The following is a 24,238-nucleotide window of genomic DNA, read 5'->3' on the forward strand; positions in this document are numbered from 1 at the left end:
TTAGGGCCAAGCACACGCCACCTTTATTAAAAACTGCCCAAACCCTCTTACAAAGGAGGCGGCTGGTACCAGGGAGTGTGGTGCACCTCAAGGGAGGTGGGACATGAAACCAGAGCGAGCCTAGACCTGGGCGATTTCAAAGGCTCCCTCAGGGACCTGAGCGAGGGACTGGCTCCGTGTGGCTGGGGGACATCACAGTATCCAGGACTCCTGGAGCCAGAGAAAAGGGGTCCGGGATGCCTTTCACACAGTGTTAGAAGTGCAACTTTAAGGGCAACAGGCAACAGAAGGGGGACAGAGGGGGAATTTGAGGTACTGGGCGGGGCTGAGACTCCAGAGCCTGCCCCAAGGCACGTGTGCTGGGTGAGGCCTGCCGGGCCCTGTCTTTTTCCACCTCTGGTCTCCCCGCCTCCTGTCCTGCTGTTCTTGGGACACAGGCTACATGATCTTGGCGTTCTCCTCATATGCGCACCACCCTTCACAGTTTACAAAGGGCTTCACAGGCCCATTTTCCCATTGGATTCTGCTGGCAGACTGAGAGGTGGACAGCACAGGGCAGGTCTCACTTAAGGCTTGAGAAGTGAGGCACCGCTGCACGGAGGCTCCGGTGAGCTGGGCGCTCACTGGGGTCCCCCCTATCCACGGCAGCCCCGGCTCAGCCATCAGCTTCTCAGCCAGTCGGTGTCCTTGTCGAGGGTAGAAAAGCGGATCAGCTTCAGGCTGGGGGGCTGGGGCTTCCTGTCATCCCAGAGGTACTCGGGGGACAGCACTTTGGAGGGCTTATGTGAGATGAAGCGGCGGTTCAGGTGACTCTCCTCCTGCCAGGCCGCCATGATGCCGTTGGCCTTGTCTGCCAGGATGCCCATGTGGCAGCCTCTGGTAAACTCGTACACCTCGGCCACCCGCCCCCCAAAGACCGCCCCGCCATAATAGAAATCCCCCTCGCCATCCGCCACAAAGGCGGTGGAAAGAGGCCGGCGCTCGTAGGGGAACTGCTGGTGGGGAACAGCGAAGTAGCCGGGGTGAATGGCAGCGACCAGGTCCCCCAAGGTCTCGGGGCCCCACGGGTTCCGGAACACCATGTCCACATCGAGGCAGAAGAGGTAGTCGACCTCCCGGTGCGCCCTCTCGGCAATGTGCTGGCTAATGCTCTGCATGCGGCGTGTGGAGATCTCCTCCCAGCGGGAGTGCCTCAGGATGGGGATGATGCTGACGAGGCGGCCAGAGCCCAGCCGGACCCGAGGAACGGCCGTGGGGTCGTTAGTGAAGACATAGTGCACCCGGAACCCCTGCATGAAGAACTGCTCGGCTGACTCCAGGAAGCGCTGGACGAACTGGGTGTACCTGGTGGAGAGAATCCCATCATGCCCCGTGGCCTCAGTGGGGCCACTGCCTGGGTCCCCACTAGGTGCTAGCACCACACGGACAGGGCTGGGGCTGGCCGGGCTGGGGTCCACCTCCCAGCTTCCCATCTCAAGAAGTCACTCAGGTCCGCCCCTCGGGGTCCCTGTCTGTCAAATTCCCACCATCTTAGTACCAACCTCTTAAGACCGTCCTAATAATGATGATTGATGACTCATATTCACAGACTAACTTTTACTGAGCACTTACTAAGTGCCAGGCAGTGTTCTAAGGGATTCTTCTCTCCTTCTAGCCTCATAAACTCCCTAGAAGGCAGGGACCACAGTCCCCACCTCCTAGGCACAGACACTGAGCCTCAGAGAGAGGAAAGGAGCCAAGAAACGGGGAAGTGGCTGAGTCAAGGGAAGGTGGGTGGTGCTGGGTGCTGGGTGCCGATTGGGCCAGCGGTGGGGGGGTCCCTTGATCCCCGCTGGGCCATCCATCATCTGGCCAGTGCTTAGCTGCTGGGGACCCATTAGGGTCCCTCTCTCAGGAGTCCCAGAAAGGGACCCAGAGGGAAGCTGCCAGGTGATGGCTCCTAAAGGAAAGGGCAGGCGGGGTGAGGAAGGAGAGGGGAAAACAGGAGGTGTCCAGAGAGCCCGCAGGCCGGAGGCTGGAGGAGAGAGGGTCCCCAAGGATGGGCCGGCTCTGCCTGGGTCTCTTGACCTGCCTGTGGCCTGATCACGGACCCCCAATTCTATGCGGTGGTCTGGGGGGCTTTCCACTCCTTCACACCTGCCTGGATGGTTCAGGGGAAGCAGAAGGGGTGAAGGGACAAGGGTGTCTCCTGACAAAGGCTCCTGCTGCCCCCTCACCTGGGCTGCCTCCCCCTCCCCCCTTCCATGCCAGGGCCAGACCCCCTTCCTCCAGGAAGCTCCCCTCCCACCAGCATACTCCACTCTGTACCTTCCCACCTGCACAGCACCTGGTTCAGGGCCTCCCTGGTGCCCGGGTTGGGGTCCTGTCTCTCTCCAGACTATAAATTCCTGGGGCTCAGAATTTATAACCCCGCTTCCCCCAGCCCAGCCCAGCCCACTACTCACTTCCCCACGGCAAACACCGTGACCCCGACGGTCAGGTTCAGCGGCTGGTAGATATGACGCAGAAGTTCCGGCTCGAAGGTTCCCTCGGAGACGATGGGCGCTAGCCAGGGTGTGAGCGTCAGGAACTCTGTGGGCCTGGCAGCAGAGGAGGCCGTGGGGGCTGAGACCCTCCCCTGGGAAAGCCTCCCTCTCATCTTGGCCCTGCCAAAGCTGTGTGACCCTGGGCAGCTTCATCCCCGTCTCTGGGCCCCAGTATCCTCATGTGGAAAGTGGGGATAGTCATAGCTACTTCCCAGCGTGGTCAAGACCAGGAGTTAACGCATGCCCAGTGTCTAGAGGAGCCTGGCATTTCCGGTGCCCGCTAAGTGCCTCGGAGACGGGGGTCATCAACATCATCATCAACGACGGATCGAGCACGGCTACGCAGAAGGCACAGTGCTCTGCGTTATTGTTATTATTTTTGGCCGCGCCACGCAGCTTGAGAGATCTCAGTTCCCTGACCACGGATTGAACCCAGGCCCTCCAGCAGTGAAAGCACGGAGTCCTAACCACTTGGACTGCCAGGGAATTCCCTGCTGTGCATTTTGCAAACACCGTCTCATCTGGTCCTCCAACCTCCTATCAGGTGGGTATTATTATTATCCACCTGTGCAGAAAAATCCCAGAGTGGTTGGCTAACTTGTCCAAGGTCACACAGCTAGTGACAGAGCTGGACCGGAGCCCAGGTCCCAGACTACCCAGACCCCGAGGCCAGTGGACACCTCCAGTACCCCAACTTCCAGATCAGAGGCCCGCACCCCCGCCTCCACCCCAGGTCTCCCCATTCTGTGCCCAGGCCCTAATCAACACCTACTTTTGCTCCAGCAGCTTGGGCTGAGGGTACTGTGATCTGTAATCAAGAAGGGTGAGTGGTTAAGGGGAGGCAGCCCCCAACCCCGGGGCCACAAAGGGGGAAGTGACAGTCTGCTTACGGTGTCACAGGCTGGAATGGCTTCTCCCCCTTGTACTGCAGCTTCATGTTGCTGGTGGGAGAGGTGAGACAGAGCCATTAGTGCCGGTGGGGGGCAGAAACACTCAGCAGGGAAGGATGAGGTCAAGGTGAAGCACCCCCATGGGACAGGCACCCCCAACCCCCCAGACGCCCTTGACCCACCCCCACTGCCCTGTCCACTCTGTCGGGGCTGGACTCCTATAAAGGCGGTCTATCCAGGGTCACTGTGTGGCAGGGCAGTGATTCCAGCCTGGTACCATTTGTCTCCAAAGTCTTTTTCTGTCTCTCTTTCAAACATATTGCTCTGGAAGAGCCTGGGCACTGGGGAGAAGGTCTGAGGAGCTGTAAAGGCCCGGTGAGCCCAGTTCTGCCACTTTCTAGCCTGGGTGGGCGAGTTACTTAACCTGAACCTACGGTGATGGTCAGTTGAAGAAGCCAGTTACACAACCACCAATCAAGGCGTCGCTGTGAAGGTACAGGTTTTGTAGATGTCAGTGACATCTACACCATCCTCCACAGTCTGGCAGGCCCGGTATGGGCAGTTGAAAAGCTACAGCATAGAACTGAGGTTTCCCTGACGAAGAAATTCTGCCGGTGGACAGTAGTGTCAGCTGCTGCCGAAGAGTTCCAGCCCACCCTTCCCGATGGCCCGCTCCGTGGATTTCAGACTGGCTTCGCCACCCCACAGTCGTGTAAGCCGATTGCTTTCAATCAATCAATCAGTCAGTCAGTCAGTCAGTCTCCCTTCCTCTTCCTGGTTCTGTTTCTTTAGTGGAAGGCTGACTGATACACCCATTTTTCCTTATCTGTAAAATGAGGCAGCACCCTTAACCCTTAGAGCTGTCATGAGAGGTAAGAGAGGTATGTAAGTCGGGGCCTGTCAGCCAGTGCCCAGCACGGAGCGAATGGTAAGGGCAGCACCCTGGCCCCTTCTTGGCAGGCTGTCTGTGTGGCTGGCCCCCACTAGCTGCGGCCAACCTGGGGGGATTAGGAAGGAGGGCTGATTAAGGAAGGAGGTGGCCGGCGACAGGGTCAGACACAGGAGGCTGCCAGTGACATGCCTCTGGCTCTGCCGCCAGCTGGCTGGAGAGACCAGGGGCCGGACATCTCACTCCTCGGGGTTTAGTTCCCTCACCCTTAAAATGGGGACAATAATATCGTTCCCCAGGGTGGAAGTGAGGCCTGGGGGATGGGAAGGCTTGCTCAAGGCTACCAAGGGACCGGGTCAGAACCCGTTCCAGCAGAGGCCTGAGCTCACCTGTAAGGCTCAGACCACCTGAGGACGTGGGTGCCTGCCATCCACTTGGGTCTCTTCAGTACGTCACCTACCATGGGATGGCTTAAGCCTCCTGGAGCTTTCCTAGTTTTTTCAGTCTATGCTTTGTGTGTGTGGTAAGATATACATAACAAAGATTTCCCATTTTAACCATTTGAAAGTGTACAGTTCAGGGGCATTAAAGGACATTCACGTTGTCGGGCAACCATCACCCCCATCCACGTCCAGAACTTTTTCATTTCCCAAACTGAGACCCTGTTCCCCCGAAACACTAACTCCCCATTCCCTCTCCCAGCCCCTGGGAACATTGTTCCTACTTCTGTCTCTATAAATATGACTATTCCAGAGACCTCTTAGAAGTGAAACCCTATTTTATGTGTCCTTCTGTGATCTGTCTATACTCTGGAAGCAACAATTTTTAAAAGTTGATCCATCCAATTGGCCCCCTGCCCTAGTTTCACACAGACAAGCACATGTTAGGCCCCTGCTCAGAAAGGGATAGGGGGACTTCCCTGGCCGTCCACGCTTCCACTGCAGGGGGTGCGGGTTTGATTCCTGGTCAGGGAACTAAGATCCTGCGTGCTGCACAGCACAGCCAAAAATAAATAAAGAAGACAACATCTTCAAAAAGAAAAAAAAAAAAAGAAAGAAGAAAAGAAAGTGATGGGACTCTGAGAAGGTGGTCAGAAGTGAGAAGGGGAAAGGGGCCCTTGTTCCACACTTCCCTGGCCATCAGTATTTCCCTTTCCCCCACCAGCCTGGACACAACTCTGCTCTGGCCACTTTCACGGGTTAGACAGAAGAATTCCAAAGCCACAGATGAGCCAGCGCCAAAAAAAGGAACTTCACATTTCCAAACCTCTGAAGGTCATGAAACTAAAAGTAAAGAAGAGATCCAAGTGAACAGAGGGGAAGATGTGACCATTTCAAACACACGCAACTCTCCAACTTTAATCTATTAAAAAAAAATAACTCAGTAGAACCAAAAGACAGACAGACTGCAAAGAAAAAAAAATGTAGCAAGTACTTTCGGCCAAGGGTGGTGATAGAGGACCCACCGACAGGCCAAGGAGAGAAGGTGCTGGAGCAGGCGGGTCACCAAAGAGGAAATTCAGTTAATGGGAAGGCGTGGGGGAGGTGAGGGCCTGGTAGGAATCAAAGAAATGAAATTCAAACCACATCGCATTTCCCATGTCTGGAGTCATGGGTGGTTTGCTTTTTGTTTTTCATAGCACCTAATACTTCCAGCACCGGCCCAGGTGCAATGCAGCTGCAGCGGGGTGGAGGGGGTGGCATATCTGTGTGAGTTCGAGTGTGTGTGTGCCCCTGTCCCCCTGGAGAGCAACCTGACGCGATGGAGGAATACCTCAGCCATATCCTTTGGCTCAGAAACTTACCAAAGGAAAGGATCTTTAAGATGGAAAAAGCGGCCTATCCAAAGCTGCTCATTACAAACTGATTTAGAACGCTGGGAAACTGGAAACAACCTAAATGCTGCAAACTTGCTGGTGGGAAAGGGAGAGGGATTCAAGAATTAGGGCCCAGTCCCTGGGTGGAATAAAATGATGGTGACCAGATGCCAAAAAAGCAAGCCAATTCTGGGGAAACTGGATAAAAATCACAAAAACGCTGTGGTCACAGCTCCTTTCAATACCAAGCAGCCTTTCTGCTTTTTAGAACAATCTGTTCAGATAGAAAGCGTAGCAACCAACGAGCTGACAATGAACTTTGGAGTCAGAGTATGACTTGGACCAGCAAAACACAAGAGGGTATTTCATTTTCTTTTGTCTTTTCTGTTATCCAGCCTCCTAATTTACTGTATTCTATGTTTATAATAGTGAAACACACTTTGTTGTTAGTTAGTAGTCTATCATCCAGATTTTAAACTTTCCTCTTGCTGTCATGAAAAACAAGGCTGGGTGGCCAAATGTCCCCTTGAGACTGTCCCAAATCACCTTTTTCACTCTTTTTTTTTTTGGACTTTGAAAATTATTGTTATTAGTTTTAGTCTGATGACACAGAGGACTTGGCTGGGAAACACACTGGTTCTTATAAACCAGCACTTATTTGGGGCATGAAACAAAGCACGGTGAGAGGACGTCACTGGGATCAGGCCGGCGCTGTCACAGAACAACCTGCCCAGGGCAGAGAATTATTCACTAATGACAGCTGAACGACAAGAGCGCTGGGGCGATCTGAACGGCAGACTGTTCCATCCCATCTTGGCAAGTCTGAGATACGTTTGATATTGGATATAAAAAGTGACGCAATCAGTAGGAATCATTTCAAGTTCTAGGTTCATCTATAACCAAATCTTTTTCACTCTTAACTGACAAAATGTCAGATTTGTTATGTGGGGGAGATTGGTCACGTGTCCATTTCTTCTTTGAAGCCACAGAGAACACAAAATTGCGCAAAATGTCAAGTCCTGGACTTCCCTGGTGGCGCAGTGGTTAAGAATCCGCCTGCCAATGCAGGGGACAAGGGTTCGATCCCTGGTCCAGGGAGATCCCACAGGCCGCGGAGCAACTAAGACTGCGAGCCACAACTACTGAGCCCACATGCCACAACTACTGAAGCCCGCGTACCTAGAGACCATGCTCCGCAACAAGAGAAGCCACCGCAATGAGAAGCCCGCGCGTCTCAACGAAGAGTGGCCCCGGTCGCCACAACTAGAGAAAGCCCGTGTGCAGCTAAGAAGACCCAGTGCAGCCAAAAAAAAATAAATAAATAAAATAAATAAATGTATTAAAAAAAGAAAAAGAAGTCAAGTCCTGAAAGCACTCTTTCCTGAGCACCTCCTACGTGCCAGGTGCAACACCAGGCTATTTACAGGCATCATTACAGTACCCCATGCTCTGGCTGGCTCGGGAGGGGCACCGCTATCATCCCATTTTACAGATACAGCAAGTGAGGCTCAGAGCTATGCAACATGCTCAAGGTCACAACTGTGGAGGGGGCACTGCAAGGACACCCAAGGACTGAAACGGGGGAATTTCACTCCACACCTGTGGCAGCTCATCAAACTGCTCAGAATCATGAGCTTAGGACCTAAGAACCTCCAAAGTGACCTTAAAAACCCGCTCACCCCCTCCACTCCGGGGGCCCCCAATTCGCCCTGGCCCATACTTACAAGATCTCTGGGCAGGGGAGATAATAGGGGACATAGGAGACCGGCAGCCAGTTCTCGACATACACCCTGGGAAGGAAATACATCTGTTGACCTGACTTTGCACGTGAGGCTGAAAACTCACTTTGCTGCATGTCAGTGGGAATGCAGGCCCCGCGTGGTGCACCTGGGATACACCTCCCCTCCCCCCGCCCCCGCCCAATCATTCCTTGGGTCTGGCTGACCTCGGAGGACAAAGCCTCCTGGTCTTCCGCAATGAGTCATTAGCCGCAATGAGTCATTAGCCGTGCAGCCGTTCATTCCTGGGACAGGAATGCTCTTGATGCCAGGCCCTGCACACAGGGGGCTGGTGGTTGGGGGCGGCCCCCAGAGCTTTGTGGGAAGAACACATAGGGTGAATTCTGGAGCATAAACATTAACATGGCTAGAAGAACAGTCCAGGCAGAGGAAAGAGCAAGTGCGAAGGCCAGGCCAGTGCAAAGCAAAATACATAAGCCAGGCTAGTTCAGTCTTACTGGGGCTGGGGTGAAGGGACAGGTGCACCGAGAGAAGGGGGTGGGACCTGGGAATCCTGTGAAGGGGTCAAGGTTTGGGGGTTGAGATGCTGAGAGACGGAGGGGTCTGGGGTAGGGAGGGAGGGCTCCATGGGGTATGCTCACCACAGAGAGCAGAGGGCCATGCCCACCAGCAGGCAGAACCCCAGGCCCAGGGCTAGTCTGGGGCAGTGCATCGCCGGGTGGGCAGCATCTGAGCCTGGGTACCTGCAGAGTCTGGGTGTGCCTTGGTGAATCAGCCCACCTCTCTCAGAGGTGTCGGGCTCGGAGCCTGTGTCTCCGGGGTCTGGGGAACACCTGCAAAGGAATGCTCCTTATCCACAGGACAGTGGCCCCATTTTTGCTGCCCTGCCCTCCCCTGGGCGGCCTCACCCGGGGAATGTGGATTCCAGCTGTCTCCTCCTCCTGCTGGGCCCAGGCCCAGGTCTGGCAGTTCTGAAGGACAGAGGCTCAGGACTCAGCCAAAGCCTGCTGCGGTGCCTTGCAAAAGGCCCTGGGCCGGAAAGGCGCCTGGCTCCCTGCCTTGTCTCTCAGGTCTCCCTGCTGACCTCCTTCTGTGATAAGCTAAGGGCGGCCATCCTAGGGACTAGGGGAACAGCGCTTGGGGGGGCGGGGCTTGGAGAAGGATTCCTGGGGAAACTGTGAGGACGCCGGAAATCAAGCCCAGAGCCCGCACCGCGGGGACACACTCGGCCTGGGGGGGGGGGGGGTGCGCTGGGAGGGGCGGCATAGATCCCCCGGGATGGGGGTGGGGGCAGGAGTGGTAGCAGCGCATTCCTCCGGGAGAGGGGGCCTGGGCTCTCCCGGGACCGCGGGAACGCGCTTCAGCTCTCACCCGCTCTCGGCGGTAACCCTGGGCAAGGCGCTCTCCTGCCCGCTCCACCACAGCCTCGGCGTCCTCCTCAGCTATAGGGGGCTTGGTGAGGTGGCAAGACGCAATCCGCACCGCCCCTGATGTGCGGGAAGGGCTCTAAAGCGCTGGGTCCGGCCCGGGTCACAGCCTGACAGCTCTGCGGGGGTCCGCCCGAGGTCAGATAAAGATCCCCGGGCCGGAGTTTTGGGGCTTTGGCCCCGGCTCACCCGGTGGCCTCTGGCAGGCCCGCTCCCTCTCCCTCTCCCTCCCTCTGCGGACCTCCGTTTCCCCACCCGGGCTTGGGGCGCGGCGTCCTCCAAAGCTCCGCGTCGACCGTCGGCTCCGCTGGATTCTTCCTCCGGTGGAGCCCGGGCCGCCGGGGCCGCTCCGCCGACGCAGAACCAGGCCCAAGCTTCGGCCGCCCCAGCCGGGGATCTGCACCCAGGAGCTTGGGTCTGAGACGCGCACCTCGACTTCGGCCGGCCACTGCAGGCTCCGGGCTCGCGGCGCTGCTCCTCCGGCCGGGCGCGGGGCGGGGACAGGGAGCGGCGCGGGAGCGTGACTGTCCCTGCGGACTGCAGACTCAGCCCCTTGCGGCCGGACCAGCGTTAGAACAGACGGAGGGGCGCAGCCCCGCCCTGAAAACAGGGTCTCAGTTCGCCTGCAGTCCGGCAAAACCCGGGGCCTGCCGGGTGCCTTTAGTAGCGCGCTGGGTGGGGCCTGACTAAGGGCCCGCCGGGATCGGGGCCGGGCGGGGTTCGGGGGAGGGGAAAGGAGCCGCGCGCCCCGCCCACCGGCCTCAGCCCCACCTACCCCCCTGCGTGCCCCGCCCACCTACCGCTGCTCCTCCTACTCACCCGCCCGCCCCGCCCCGCCCAGCAGCTGCAGCCCCCAGTCCCCAAGGGTCCACGAGCGCCGGGGTCCCAGGACTTTTAACCTCTGCTGGCTACCTGGGCCGTGGCCTCCGACGCAGGCGACCCACCTTCCAGGCGAGGAGCGCGGGTCAGGGAACTCCGGGTTGGGGTGCGGGCTTGAGAAATCAGGGAAATGATTTGAGGGAAAAACTTTATTGTTTCTAGAAGAGCCTCGAAGCAATCACCGGATGGGAAACCAGCTGGACGTCGTACTTACTTTCCGGGTTAGGATCATCACTCTTTTGCTCAGGGCCCCTGAGGCTGGCACGCCGGCCTGGAGACCGTGAGCGGCTGCCGGAATCCCTCGGAGCCTCTGTTTCTCCTCTTCTGTGAAGGGAGTTGGCCATACTTTCTTACCAAGGCCTGTCCGAGTTGTATTGACCCTGGTTCATCCTAGGGACTCCAGGAGCCCCAGGGGGACCGTCTTATATGTCTCCAAGTGTAGGCCAAGCGCAGAGGGTGGTGGTAGAGGCGTGGCGACGGAGGGGCCATTCAGAGGGACAAAAAGGAAGGCCCCCTCATGGTAAATAAGGGAGCGGTAACAAGGGCCGGGGAGAAACCCGATACAATTAGGATGAGGCGAAAGCTATAGGCATTCAGTAGAAACCACAATTCGAATTGTAAATTTTGATCTTTCCCCGGCTGGCTATAGATTATGCGGTGAGATATTCTCGTGATGCTGGGCAGCGTGGTGGCAACTCTGTCAGCCACTCCATCACCAGGCTCAACAAGGATACACTTATGACCATCCTGTACCCTGACAGCCATTCTGTTTTTCACTTTCAGTATAGTATTCAGTAAATTACATGAGATGTTCAGCTCTATTATAATATAAACTACCAGCTAATGTACGTCTTCTGAGCAAGTTTAAGGTAGGTTAGGCTAAGCTATGGTGTTCAGTATGTTCTCACCTTAGGATGGGTTTATCAGGATGTAACCCCACTGTAAGTCAAGGAAGATCTGTGCAGAGAAGCAGCATGGGAGACAAAACAATAATCAAGGCTCAGAGAGGTTATAGCTTTGTTCAAGGTCACAATGATGCAGCTTAAAGTTGCAAATGCAGATCTGCCTGGTGCATGGGCACAGCCTCCCAGGTCCTTTGTGGGTGTCATTGCCTGTGTCCTTGGGATTTCCCTTGAGGACCTCAGGTTCCTGGAAGGCAGGGTTTTTTTCCCCAGAGTCTGCAGGGGCCAGGCACAGGCCCGGGGAGCTTGTGACTGCTGGCTGAAAGGTCGTGCTTCCATTTTTAGCTGCAAACACCTGGTTCCCTGGGACCTGGTCTGGGACCAACTGATTGGTTTTTCTCATTCAGTTTGTGTTTTTACAAAGTTCTCTGGTGTACCTTCCGGACACTGGTCCCTCCCTGGTAATAAAGAGGTGAGCCAGGGACTTCCCTGGTGGTCCAGTGGTTAAGACTCTGCGCTTCCACTGCAGGGGGCATGGGTTCAATCCCTGGTCTGGGAACTAAGATCCCACATGCTGTGCGCAGGGGCAGACCCAGCCCTGGGGTCCTGGCAGACACACCAGTATTCTGTCAACAGGCAACACCCAGCCCCTGGCCAAACCAGCATTCCCTGTTTTCCCTGTCCCCCCTCCCCTCAGGAGAGGACAAATTCAGCATAAGGACAGCATCAGGGGTGGTCTGGGAGGAGCTGGGTGAAGAGATGAAGGAAGTTAAAAGGTCCCTGGACTCTCCTCTTGGAGGGTGACTTGGCAATAGGACCCTGATACCCTCCCCTTCAACTAAGTTTATCTACTTCTAGAAACCAGAGGAAACAGCTAGAGACATGTATAAATTGCTCATATGCATCGATGGTCATCTGTGCCTGTCTCTGAGAGCCCTGCAGGGGACACGCCCAGGGGCTGGCAGGGGGAATCTGGTGTCCTGGCAGTGGGAACACTCAGACAGAGGTCCCCACTGCCCTCACCACTGCTTAGTGGGCTATGCCCGAGTTAGTGGGATAGCTGGGACTTTTTATTGTTTTTTTGTTTTTTTGGGTTTTTTTGCGGTACGCGGGCCTCTCACTGCCACGGCCCCTCCCGCCGCGGAGCACAGGCTCCGGCCGCTCCACGTCATGTGGGATCTTCCCGGACCAAGGCACGAACCCGTGTCCCCTGCATCGGCAGGCGGACTCTCAACCACTGCGCCACCAGGGAAGCCCGATAGCTGGGACTTTTAAGTAAAATCGAAAACATTGGAGGGTAGCCCTCCCAGGATGAGTCAGTGTTTCATGGCCTCTGAGTGTGTGTGTGTGTGTGTGTGTGTGTGTGTATACACTGTTTCAGATGTGAAGTGGTGAAGTGTGTTCCAGATGGGGATAGGCCAGGGAACAGGCCACAGCCTGTCTGTGTGGGGGAGGGCCTCTGACATCCCTGCTCAGGGCTCCATTTCCCAAGAGGAGGCAGAGCCCATTAAGGGAAAGGGGATGCAGGGGAGGGGAAACCTTGTGCCTTTGGACCAGAGGGATCTGGCTTTAACCCCAGGGCTGCTACTTACAGGCCAGGAGGGATCTTGGCATCTCAGTTTCCCACTTAGAACAAGGGGGAACTGTAGTCCCCAGGTCAGAGGTTCTTGTACAGATGCAGCTGGAGGATGACTGAACCTTCGTCCCAGGGTCTCACCAGGCAGTGACCTCACCCAGCCAGCTGCTCTGAGCCAGGCAGGCTCTAGGGTCATCTAGCAGCCTGGCCCCAGCAGCCTCCTCGCAGCCCTTGGGCAAGCCCTCATCCACCGTGAGGGCTGTGAGGAAGAGTCCAACTTCTTCTTTGCGTGTGAATATCCAGTTGTCCCAATACCATTTATTGAAAAAATTTATTCTTTCCCCAGTGAATTGTCTGGTTGCTCATCAAAAATCAATTGACTACAGATGCGAAGGTTTGTTTATGGACTCTCAATTCTATTCCATTGATTTGTTATGTCTATCTTTATGCCAGGACCACACTGTCTTCATTACTGTAGCTTTGTAACGAGTTTTGAAATCAGAAAGTATGCGTCCTCCGCTTTTGCTCTGCTTTTTCCGTATTGTTTTGGCGATTCTGGATCCCTTGCATTTCCAAATGAATCCGTAGTTCCATTTGGGAAGTATTGCCATCTTTTTTTTTTTTTTTTTTTTTGCGGTACGCGGGCCTCTCACTGTTGTGGCCTCTCCCGTTGCGGAGCACAGGCTCCGGACGCGCAGGCTCAGCGGCCATGGCTCACGGGCACAGCCGCTCTGCCGCATGTGGGATCTTCCCGGACCGGGACACGAACCCGTGTCCCCTGCATCGGCAGGCGGACTCTCAACCACTGCGCCACCAGGGAAGCCCACTATCTTAATAGTATAAAGTCTTTTGATCCATGAATGTGGGATATCTTTCCATTAATTTCAGCCTTCTTTAATTGCTTTCAATAATGTTTTGTAGCTTTCATTGTATAAGTCTTATTTTTATTATTATTTTTTTTTTGCGGTACGCGGGCCTCTCACCATTGTGGCCTCTCCCGTTGCGGAGCACAGGCTCCGGACGCACAGGCTCAGCGGCCATGGCTCACGGGCCCAGCCGCTCCGCGGCACGTGGGATCCTCCCAGACCGGGGCACGAACCCGTGTCCCCTGCATCGGCAGGCGGACTCTCAACCACTGCGCCACCAGGGAAGCCCCTAAGTCTTATATTTTTGATCCTAAATTTATTTCTGCGTATTTTATTCTTTTGGATGCTATCGTCAATTCACTTGTTTTCTTACATTCATTGTCAGCTTTTTCGGCGTTAGTTTTAGAAATACAATCGATTTTTAAATTGACATATAAGAGTATATTAGTTTCAGGTGTATAAGATAATGATTTGATATTTGTATATATTGCCCAATGGTCACCACATTAAGTGTAGTTAACATTCACCACCTCACATAGTCGCACAGATTTTTTCCTTCTGATGAGGACTTTCAAGAACCACTCTCCTAGCAACGTTCAAATATTCAACACAGCATTCTTAACTCTAGTCACCATTCTGCACACTACATCCCCAGGACTTCTTTATTTTATAACTGGGAGTTTGTACGTTTTGACCCTATTCATCCATTTTGCCCCCATTTACTCCCTACCTCTGGTAACTACCAATCCGTTCTCTGTATCTATGAGCCCCTATTTTTTTTCTTTAAGATTCCACGTATAAATGAGAGCATATGGTATTTGTCTTTCTCTGTCTGACTTGTTTCATTTAGCGTAATACCTTCAAGGTCCATCCATATTATTGCACATGACAGGATTTCCTTCTTTTATGGGTAAATAATATTCCGTTATATACACACCACATCTTCTCTGTCCATGCATCCATCAATAGATGCTCAGGCTGCTTCCTTATCTTGGCTACTGTAAATAGTGCTGCAATGAACATCGGGGTGCATGTATCTTTTTGAGTTTCATTTCCTTTGGGTAAATACCCAGAAGTGGGATGGCAGGATCACATAGTAGTAGTTCTATTTTTAATTTTTTGAGGAACTTCCATACTGTTTTCCATTGTGGCTGCACCAATTGACATTCCCATACAACTGATTTTTGTGGTATTTATCTTGTATCCTGCAACCTTGCTGAACTTGTTTATTAGTTCTAATAGTTTCCCCCCGTATTCTCTGTGATTTCCTATATACGTGGTCATGTAATTTGCAAACGGAGATAGTTTTACTTCATCCCCTTCAGTCTAGATGCCTTTTATTTCGTTTTCTTGCCTGATGGACCTCCAGTGAAATGTGGCACTGAGCTGGCAAGACTGGTCACTGCGCATCTTGTTCCCGATCTCGGGGGAGGCTTCGGTCTTTCCCCACTAAGTGTGACGTGAGCTGTGGATTGTTCCCAGATGCCCTATATCAGGCTCAGGAAGTGCCCTTCTGTTTCTAGTTTCTTGAGTGTTTTTCTCATGAAAGGATGTTGGGTTTTGTCCAATGTTTTTCTGCACTTAGTGGGAAAAGCTTTTACAGCAGCTTTTAAGCCATGAAATCATCTGCCTCCCCCTCTTCCTCTGTGTTTCTCCCTCGCCAAACACACACAACCTCCCTGGAAGCAAATCAGAATCCAAATATTAAACACTCACTGCAAGATGGTTAAATGATTAGTGTAGCCGTCTTCATCCTGTTATCCTTGCCCTGGCTGCTGTGTAACTGGGGGTGGACCAGACTATTGGACACCCCAAACAAATGACAGCTAGAAATTCAAATATTAAAGATGATTTCCAGGGGTGGTGGCTCCCTCTTTCTTGCATACGCCACGATTGCCTCTTCTCTTTGCAGACCGTAGAGTGAAAATATTTAGCATCAGAGGAGAGGATTGTGCACGAAATAGCATGTATTAAGTTGTGCGCTAAAAGGTAACAATGAATAGGCAAAAGACTTGACTTCCCCAAGACATGTATTGAAGGGATGATAACGTATTCTGTGCAGACCTTCCTGTTGTGGAATTCCGCATTCAGAAAATCCTGTTTTTAGTTTATTTTTCTGAGGCCTTATATGTCCGCCTCTCTGTTCCAGGAGTCTGCATGCTGACCGTGTTGCTGGCCAGCCTCATGAGTGTAAGCTCTCTGACCACATTCTGGATTGTTACAGGTGAGAGGGCTCTGGGGGTCTTCTGTGTGTCTTTAGCCAGGACAGTGTGAGCCAGGCTTTTCTCGGAACCCCGGGCAGCGCTGGCAGAGCTCAGAAGGAAACACCAGGCTTGCATACCACCGGGCACTGAGTCTGAGGCCTCAGGTAACAGTGATTGTAAAGGGGAAGCAGGAAGGACAGCGGCAAGTCAGGGCCCTCCACCAGGATACACCCGTATCCTGGTGTGTACACACACACACACACGACTTATACACATGTGCGTGTAGACACACACGCACATGTGTATATGTTGTGTGTATATACAGAGAGAATTGATTTTAACATGTGGGCTCATGTGAGCAAGGGGGCTGGCATGTCCAAAGCCTGCAGGACTGGACACTCCAGCGGGCTTCTAGATGCTGTGTCTTCTTTTTTTTTTTTTTCCCCCTGTAGAGTATTTAATTTAATTAAATTAATTAATTAATTTGTTTATTTATTTTTAACATCTTTATTGGAGTATAATTGCTTTACAATGGTGTGTTAGTTTCTGCTGTATAACAAAGTGAATCAGCTATACATATACATATATCCCCATATCTCCTCCCTCTTGTCTCCCTCCCACCCTCCCTATCCCACCCCTCTAGGTGGTCACAAAGCACCGAGCTGATCTCCCTGTGCTATGTGGCTGCTTCCCACTAGCTATCTGTTTTACATTTGATAGTGTATATATGTCCATGCCACTCTCTCACTTTGTCCCAGCTTACCGTTCCCTCTCCCCGTGTCCTCAAGTCCATTCTCTACGTCTGCGTCTTTATTCCTGTTCCGTCCCTAGGTTCTTTAAAACCATTTTTTTTTTTTTTAGATTCCATATATACGTGTTAGTGTACGGTATTTGTTTTTCTCTTTCTGACTTACTTCACTCTGTATGACAGTCTCTAGGTCCATCCACCTCACTACAAATAGTTCAATTTCGTTTCTTTTTATGGCTGAGTAATATTCTATTGTATATATGTGCCACATCTTCTTTATCCATTCATCTGATGATGGACACTTAGGTTGCTTCCATGTCCTGGCTATTGTAAATAGATCTGCAATGAACATTGTGGTACATGACCCTTTTTGATTTATGGTTTTCTCAGGGTATATGCCCAGTAATGGGATTGCTGGGTCATGTGGTAGTTCTATTTTTATTTTTTTAAGGAACCTCCATACTGTTCTCCATAGTGGCTGCATCAATTTACATTCCCACCAACAGTGCAAGAGGGTTCCCTTTTCTCCACACCCTCTCCAGCATTTATTGTTTGTAGATTTTTTGATGATGGCCATTCTGACCGGTGTGAGGTGACACCTCATTGTAGTTTTGATTTGTATTTCTCTGATGATTAGTGATGTTGAGCATCCTTTCATGTGTTTGTTGGCAATCTGTATATCTTCTTTGGAGAAACGTCTATTTAGGTCTTCTGCCCATTTTTGGATTGGGTTGTTTGTTTTTTTGATATTGAGCTGCATGAGCTGCCTGTATATTTTGGAGATTAATCCTTTGTCTGTTGCTTCATTTGCAAATATTTTCTCCCATTCTGAGGGTTGTGTTTTCGTCTTGTTTATGGTTTCCTTTGCTGTGCAAAAGCTTTTAAGTTTCATTAGGTCCCATTTGTTTATTTTTGTTTTTATTTCCATTACTACAGGAGGTGGGTCAAAAAGGATCTTGCTGTGATGTATGTCATAGAGTATTCTGCCTATGTTTTCCTCTAAGAGTTTGATGGTGTCTGACCTTACATTTAGGTCTTTAATCCATTTTGAGTCTATTTTTGTGTATGGTGTAAGGGAGTGTTCTAATTTCATTCTTTTACATGTAGCTGTCCAGTTTTCCCAGTACCATTTATTGAAGAGGCTGTCTTTTCTCCGTTGTATATTTTTGCCTCCTTTATCAAAGATAAGGTGGCCATATGTGTGTGGGTTTATCTCTGGGCTTTCTATCCTGTTCCATTGATCTATATTTCTGTTTTTGTGCCAGTACCATACTGTCTTGATGATGGTAGCTTTGTAGTATAGTCTGAAGTCCAGGAGCCTGATTCCTCCAGCTCCGTTTTTCTTTCTCAAGATTGCTTTGGCTATTCAGGGTCTTTTGTGTTTCCATACAAATTGTGAAATTTTTTATTCTAGTTCTGTGAAAAAAGGCATTGGTAGTTTGATAGGTATTGCATTGAATTTGTAGGTTGCTTTGGGTAGTATAGTCATTTTCACAATGTTGATTCTTCCGATCTAAGAATATGGTATATCTCTCCATCTGTTTGTATCATCTTTAATTTCTTTCATCAGTATCTTATAGTTTTCTGCATACAGGTCTTTTTGTCTCCTTAGGTAGGTTTATTCCTAAGTATTTTATTCTTTTTGTTGCAACGGTAAATGGGAATGTGTCCTTAATTTCTCTTTCAGATTTTTCATCATTAGTGTATAGGAATGCAAGAGATTTCTGTGCATTAATTTTATATCCTGGTACTTTACCAAGTTCATTGATTAGCTCTAATAGTTTTCTGGTAGCATCTTTGGGATTCTCTATGTATAGTGTCATGTCATCTGCAAACAGTGACAGTTTTACTTCTTCTTTTCCGATTTGGATTCCTTTTATTTCCTTTTCTTCTCTGACTGCTGTGGCTATAACTTCCAAAACTATGTTGAATAATAGTGGTGAGAGTGGGCAACCTTGTCTTGTTCCTGTCTTAGTTCCTGATCCTGAAATGGTTTCAGGTTTTCATCGAGAACAATGTTGATTGTGGTTTTGTCAAATATGGCCTTTATTATATTGAGGTAAGTTCCCTCTATGCCTACTTTCTGGAGAGTTTTTATCATAAATGGGTGTTGAATTTTGTCGAAAGCTTTTTCTGCATCTATTGAGATGATCATATGGTTTTTCTCCTTCAGTTTGTTAATATGGTGTATCACATTGAGTTGTGTATATTGAAGAATCCTTGAATTCCTGGGATAAGCCCCACTTGATCATGGTATATGACCCTTTTAATGTGCTGTTGTATTCTGTTTGCTAGTATTTTGTTGAGGATTTTTGCATTTATGTTCATCAGTGATATCGGTCTGTAGTTTTCTTTTTTTGTGACATCTTTGTCTGGTTTTGGGTGATGGTGGCCTCGTAGAATGAGTTTGAGAGTGTTCCTCTCTCTGCTATATTTGGAAGAGTTTGAGAAGGATAGGTGTTAGCTCTCCTCTAAATGTTTGATAGTTCACCTGTGAATCCATCTGGTCCTGGACTTTTGTTTGTTGGAAGATTTTTAATCACAGTTTCAATTTCAGTGCTTGTGATTGGTCTGTTTATATTTTCTATTTCTTTCTGGTTCAGTCTCGGGAGGTTGTGCTTTTCTAAGAATTTGTCCATTTCTTCCAGGTTGTCCATTTTATTGGCATATAGTTGCTTGTAGTAATCTCTCATGATCCTTTGTATTTCTGCAGTGTCAGTTGTTACTTCTCCTTTTTCATTTCCATTTCTATTGATTTGAGTCTTCTCCCTTTTTTTCATGATGAATCTGGCTAGTGGTTTATCAATTTTGTTTATCTTCTCAAAGAACCAGCTTTTAGTTTTATTGATCTTAGCTATTTTTCCTTCATTTCTTTTTCATTTATTTCTGATCTGATCTTTATGATTTCTTTCCTTCTGCTAACTTTGGGGTTTTTTTGTTTTTCTTTCTCTAATTGCTTTAGGTGAAAGGTTAGGTTGTTTATTTGAGAGGTTTCTTGTTGCTTGAGGTAGGATTGTATTGCTATAAACTTCCTTCTTAGACCTGCTTTTGCTGCATCCTATAGGTTTTAGGTCATCATGTTTTTATTGTCATTTGTTTCTAGGTATTTTTTGATTTCCTCTTTGATTTCTTCAGTGATCTCTTGGTTATTTAGTAGTGTATTGTTTAGCCTCCATGTGTTTGTATTTTTTACAGATTTTTTCCTGTAATTGATATATAGTCTCATAGCGTTGTGGTCAGAAAAGATACTTGATACGATTTCAATTTTCTTAAATTTACCAAGGCTTGATTTGTGACCCAAGACATGATCTATCCTGGAGAATGTTCCATGAGCACTAGAGAAGAAGGTGTATTTTGTTGTTTTTGGATGGAATGTCCTATAAATATCAATTAAGTCCATCATGTTTAATGTATCATTTAAAGCTTGTGTTTCCTTATTTATTTTCATTTTGGATGATCTGTCCATTGGTGAAAGTGGGGTGTTAAAGTCCCCTACTATGATTGTGTTACTGTCAATTTCCCCTTTTATGGCTGTTAACATTTGCCTTAAGTATTGAGGTGCTCCTGTGTTGGGTGCATAAATATTTACAATTGTTATATCTTCTTCTTGGATTGATCCCTTGATCATTATGTAGTGTCCTTCTTTGTCTCTTATAATAGTCTTTGTTTAAAGTCTATTTTGTCTGATATGAGAATTGCTACTGTAGCTTTCTTTTGATTTCCATTTGCATGGAACATCTTTTTCCATCACCTCACTTTCAGTCTGTATGTGTCCCTAGGTCTGAAGTGCGTCTCTTGTAGACAGCATATATACGGGTCTTGTTTTCGTATCCACTCAGCCAGTCTATGTCTTTTGCTTGGAGCATTTAATCCATTTACATTTAAGGTAGTTATTGATATATATGTTCCTATTACCATTTTCTTAATTGTTTTGGGTTTGTTATTGTAGGTCTTTTCCTTCTCCTGTGTTTGCTGCCTAGAGATGTTCCTTTAGGATTTGTTGTAAAGCTCCTTTGGTGGTGCTGAATTCTCTTAGCTTTTGCTCGTCTGTAAAGGTTTTAATTTCTCCATCAGATCTGAATGAGATCCTTGCTGGGCAGAGTAATCTTCTTGGTTGTAGGTTTTTCTCTTTCATCACTTTAAATATGTCCTGTCACTCCCTTCTGGCTTGCAGAGTTTCTGCTGAAAGATCAGCTGTTAACCTTATGGGGATTCCCTTGTATGTTTTTTGTTGCTTTTAATATTTTTTCTTTGCATATAATTTTTGGTAGTTTGATTAATATATGTCTTGGCATGTTTCTCCTTGAATTTATCCTGTATGGGACTCTCTGTGCTTGCCGGACTTGATTGACCATTTCCTTTCCCATATTCGGGAAGTTTTCAACTATAATCTCTTCAAATATTTTCTCAGTCACTTTCTTTTTCTCTTCTTTTCTGGGACCCCTATAATTCGAATGTTGGTGTGTTTAATGTTGTCCCAGAGGTCTCTGAGACTGTCCTCAATTCTTTTCATTCTTTTTCCTTTATTCTGCTCTGCAGTAGTTATTTCCACTATTTTATCTTCCAGGTCACTTATCCATTCTTCTGCCTCAGTTCTGCTATTAATTCCTTCTAGAGAATTTTTCATTACATTTATTGTGTTGTTCATCATTGTTTGTTTGCTCTTTAGTTCTTCTAGGTCCTTGTTAAACATTTCTTGTATTTTCTCCATTCTATTTCCAAGATCTTGGATCATCTTTACTATCATTATTCTGAATTCTTTTTCAGGTAGACTGCCTATTTCCTCTTCATTTGTTTGGTCTGGTGGGTTTTTATCTTGCTCCTTCATCTGCTGTGTATTTGTCTGTCTTCTCATTTTGCTTAACTTACTGTGTTTAGGGTCTCCTTTTTGCAGGCTGCAGGTTCGTAGTTCCCGTTGTTTTTGGTGTCTGCCCCCAGTGGGTAAGGTTGGTTCAGGGGTTTGTGTAGGCTTCCTGGTAGAGGGGCCTGGTGCCTGTGTTCTGGTGGATGAGTCTGGATCTTGTCTTTCTGGTGGGCAGGACTGCATCCAGTCATGTGTTTTTGGGTGTCCGTGAACTTATTATGATTTTAGGTAGCCTCTCTGCTAGTGGGTGGGGTTGTATTCCTGTCTTGCTAGTTGTTTGGCATAGGGTGTCCAGCAATGTAGCTTGCTGGTCGTTGAGTGGAGCTGGGCCTTAGCATTGAGAGGGAGATCTCTGGGAGAGCTTTTGCCATTTGATATTACGTGGAGCCGGGAGGTCTCTGGTGGACCAATGTCCTGAACTCAGCTCTCCTACCTCAGAGGCTCAGGCCTGACACCTGGCTGGAGCACCAAGACTCTATCAGCCACCCGGCTCAGAAGAAAAGGGAGAAAAAAGAAGAAAGAAAGAAAGAAAGAAAAATAAATAAAATAAAGTTATTAGAATAAAAAATTTAAAAATTATTAAAAATAAAAAAGTAATAAAAAAAGAGAGAGCAACCAAACCAAAAAACAAATCCACCAATGATAACAAGCACTAAAAACTATACTAAACAAACAAACAAACAAACAAAAAATGGACAGACAGAACCCTAGGACAAATGGTAAAGGCAAAGCTATACAGACAATCACACAAAGTAGCATACACATACACACTCACAAAAGGAGAAAAAGGAAAAAGTATATATATATTTTTAAAAAAGGAAGAGAGCAACCAAATCCATAAACAAATGTACCAATGATAAGAAGCTCTAAATACTAAACTAAGATAAACATAAAACCAGAAACAAGTTAGATGTAGAAAGCAAACCCCAAGTCTACAGTTGCTCCCAAAGTCCACCGCCTCAATTTGGGATGATTCATTGTCTATTCAGGTATTCCACAGATGCAGGTACATCAAGTTGTCTGTGGAGATTTAATCCGCTGCTCCTGCGGCTGCATGGGGAGATTTCCCTTTCTCTTCTTTGTTCGCACAGCCCTGGGGTTCAGCTTTGGATATGGCCCCGCCTCTGTGTGTAGGTCGCCTGAGGGCATCTGTTCTTCGCTCAGACAGGACGGGGTTAAAGGAGCAGCTGATTCGGGGGCTCTGGCTCACTCAGGCTGGGGTGAGGGAGGGGAACGGAATGCGGGGCGAGCCTGCGGCGGCAGAGGCCGGCATGACGTTGCACCAGCCTGAGGTGCGCCGTGTGCCCTCTCGGGGAAGTTGTCCCTGCATCACGGGACCCTGGCAGTGGCGGGCCGCACAGGCTCCCGGGAGGGGGGTGTGGAGAGTGACCTGTGCTCGCACACAGGCTTCTTGGTGGCGGCAGCAGCAGCCTTAGCGTTTCATGCCCGTCTCCGGGGTCTGCGCTGATAGCTGCGGCTCGCGCCCGTCACTGGATCTCGTTTAGGAGGTGCTCTGAATCCCTTCTCCTTGCGCACCCCAAAACAGTGGTCTCTTGCCTCTTCGGCAGCTCCAGACTTTTCCCCGGACTCCCTCCCGGCTAGCCGTGGTGCACTAGCCCCCTTCAGGCTGTGTTCACGCAGCCAACCCCAGTCCTCTCCCTGGGGTCTGACCTCCGAAGCCCGAGCCTCAGCTCCCAGCCCCGCCCGCCCCAGCGGGTGAGCAGACAAGCCTCTCTGGGCTGGTGAGTGCCGGTCGGCACCGATCCTCTGTGCGGGAATCTCTCCGCTCTGCCCTCTGTTGCTGTGCTCTACTCCGTGGCTCCGAGGCTTCCCCCTCACCACCGCCATCTCCGCCAGTGAAGGGGCTTCCCAGTGTGTGGAAACCTTTCCTCCTTCACAGCTGCCTCCCAGAGGGGCAGGCCCCGTCCCTATTCTTTTGACTCTGTTTTTGCTTTTGCTCTACCCAGGTACGTGGGGAGTTTCTTGCCTTTTGGGAGGTCTGAGGTCTTCTGCCAGCGTTCAGTAGGTGTTCTGTAGGAGTTGCTCCACTCCTACAGATGTAGTTTTGATGTATTTGTGGGGCGGAAGGTGATCTCCATGTCTTACTCCTCTGCCGTCTTGAAGCTATCCTTAGCTGCTGTGTCTTGAGCCAGACTTTCTTTTTCAGGAAACCTCGGTTTTTTGAAGGCTTGTAAGGCCTTCACGTGATGAGACCCACCCTTTGAGTAATCTTTACTTAAAGGCAAGTCAGCCACACCTATAAGTAGCTTCACAACATGTGTGGACTAAATCACCAGTTTGATCGAATGACTGCACACTACGGCCTGGGCAGGTTGACACGTGAGACCAACTGTCACGGCCCACCTTCTTTTGACTTGGTACCCACAGCTCTGCTGTAGCCATGTTGAGTCTCTAAGTGAAGACAGTAAGTAAGAGAGTCGTTCTCCCTCCTAATGAGACATGCGGACACTGTCCCCAGGGCATGCAGAGTGCTGGGGTGATGCTTACTTTTCTCCTTGACGACCTGTAACTTAAACCCTGTGATGTGAGGGTAACAGTTATTTGTGTATCTTATGGTCTATGTTATGCTATACGGTAAGAAGATAAAGGAAGGGAAGAAAAGAAATGTATTTGATGCGTGCACAAGTGTGTGCGTGCAGTCTACAGTCACGAGGTTGGTGAACTTTTTCTCCTCTTGCAGCACCAGTGCCAGCTCGACTGCCAACTCCCAAGCTGGCACCACTGTCAGCGCCAGATCTTGTACCAGTGCTAGTGCCAGATCTGGTGTTAAAGGCGTTTCTGGTACCAGCCCGACAGCTAGAGGTAGCACCAGCTCCAGAGCCAGAGCCAGCTCGAAGCACCAGCTCCTGCAGCGTTCCAGAGCTGGAGCTGGCTCCAGGGCCACCTCCCGAT

At 49.8% G+C, this 24,238-nt stretch overlaps 1 protein-coding gene and 2 long non-coding RNA genes across 29 annotated transcripts in view; 1 reads left to right on the forward strand and 2 right to left on the reverse strand.

The window, feature by feature from the left end:
• LOC125960274 (globoside alpha-1,3-N-acetylgalactosaminyltransferase 1) overlaps nt 1–24,238 on the reverse strand; it is a 144,270-nt gene continuing 120,032 nt past the window's right edge. For 4 of the 26 annotated variants that reach the window (XM_049711797.1, XM_049711799.1, XM_049711794.1 and 1 more), the window contains 5 exons: nt 7,845–7,910; nt 3,416–3,466; nt 3,298–3,333; nt 2,445–2,579; nt 1–1,344 (listed from right to left, as the gene is read on the reverse strand). In XM_049711797.1, coding sequence (XP_049567754.1) covers nt 663–1,344; nt 2,445–2,579; nt 3,298–3,333; nt 3,416–3,462 — 900 coding nt within the window. In that variant the 5' untranslated portion in view covers nt 3,463–3,466; nt 7,845–7,910 and the 3' untranslated portion in view covers nt 1–662. The other 22 variants (XM_049711801.1, XM_049711792.1, XM_049711796.1 and 19 more) reach the window with 17 other exon arrangements.
• Nucleotides 5,334–7,838, reverse strand: LOC125964895 (uncharacterized). The gene is made up of 2 exons (XR_007478230.1): nt 7,300–7,838; nt 5,334–5,587 (listed from the first exon to the last, which is right to left on the reverse strand). It is a non-coding gene; the product is annotated as an uncharacterized LOC125964895 (long non-coding RNA).
• On the forward strand, nt 10,244–24,092 carry LOC125964894 (uncharacterized). Of its 2 annotated transcripts, XR_007478229.1 has the most exons (4): nt 10,244–10,386; nt 12,990–13,037; nt 15,659–15,733; nt 23,493–24,092. It is a non-coding gene; the product is annotated as an uncharacterized LOC125964894 (long non-coding RNA). The 2 variants fall into 2 exon arrangements; XR_007478228.1 differs by lacking the exon at nt 12,990–13,037.

This window comes from Orcinus orca, chromosome 6 (genome assembly GCF_937001465.1).
Source record: "Orcinus orca chromosome 6, mOrcOrc1.1, whole genome shotgun sequence".
Taxonomy (NCBI): domain Eukaryota; kingdom Metazoa; phylum Chordata; class Mammalia; order Artiodactyla; family Delphinidae; genus Orcinus; species Orcinus orca.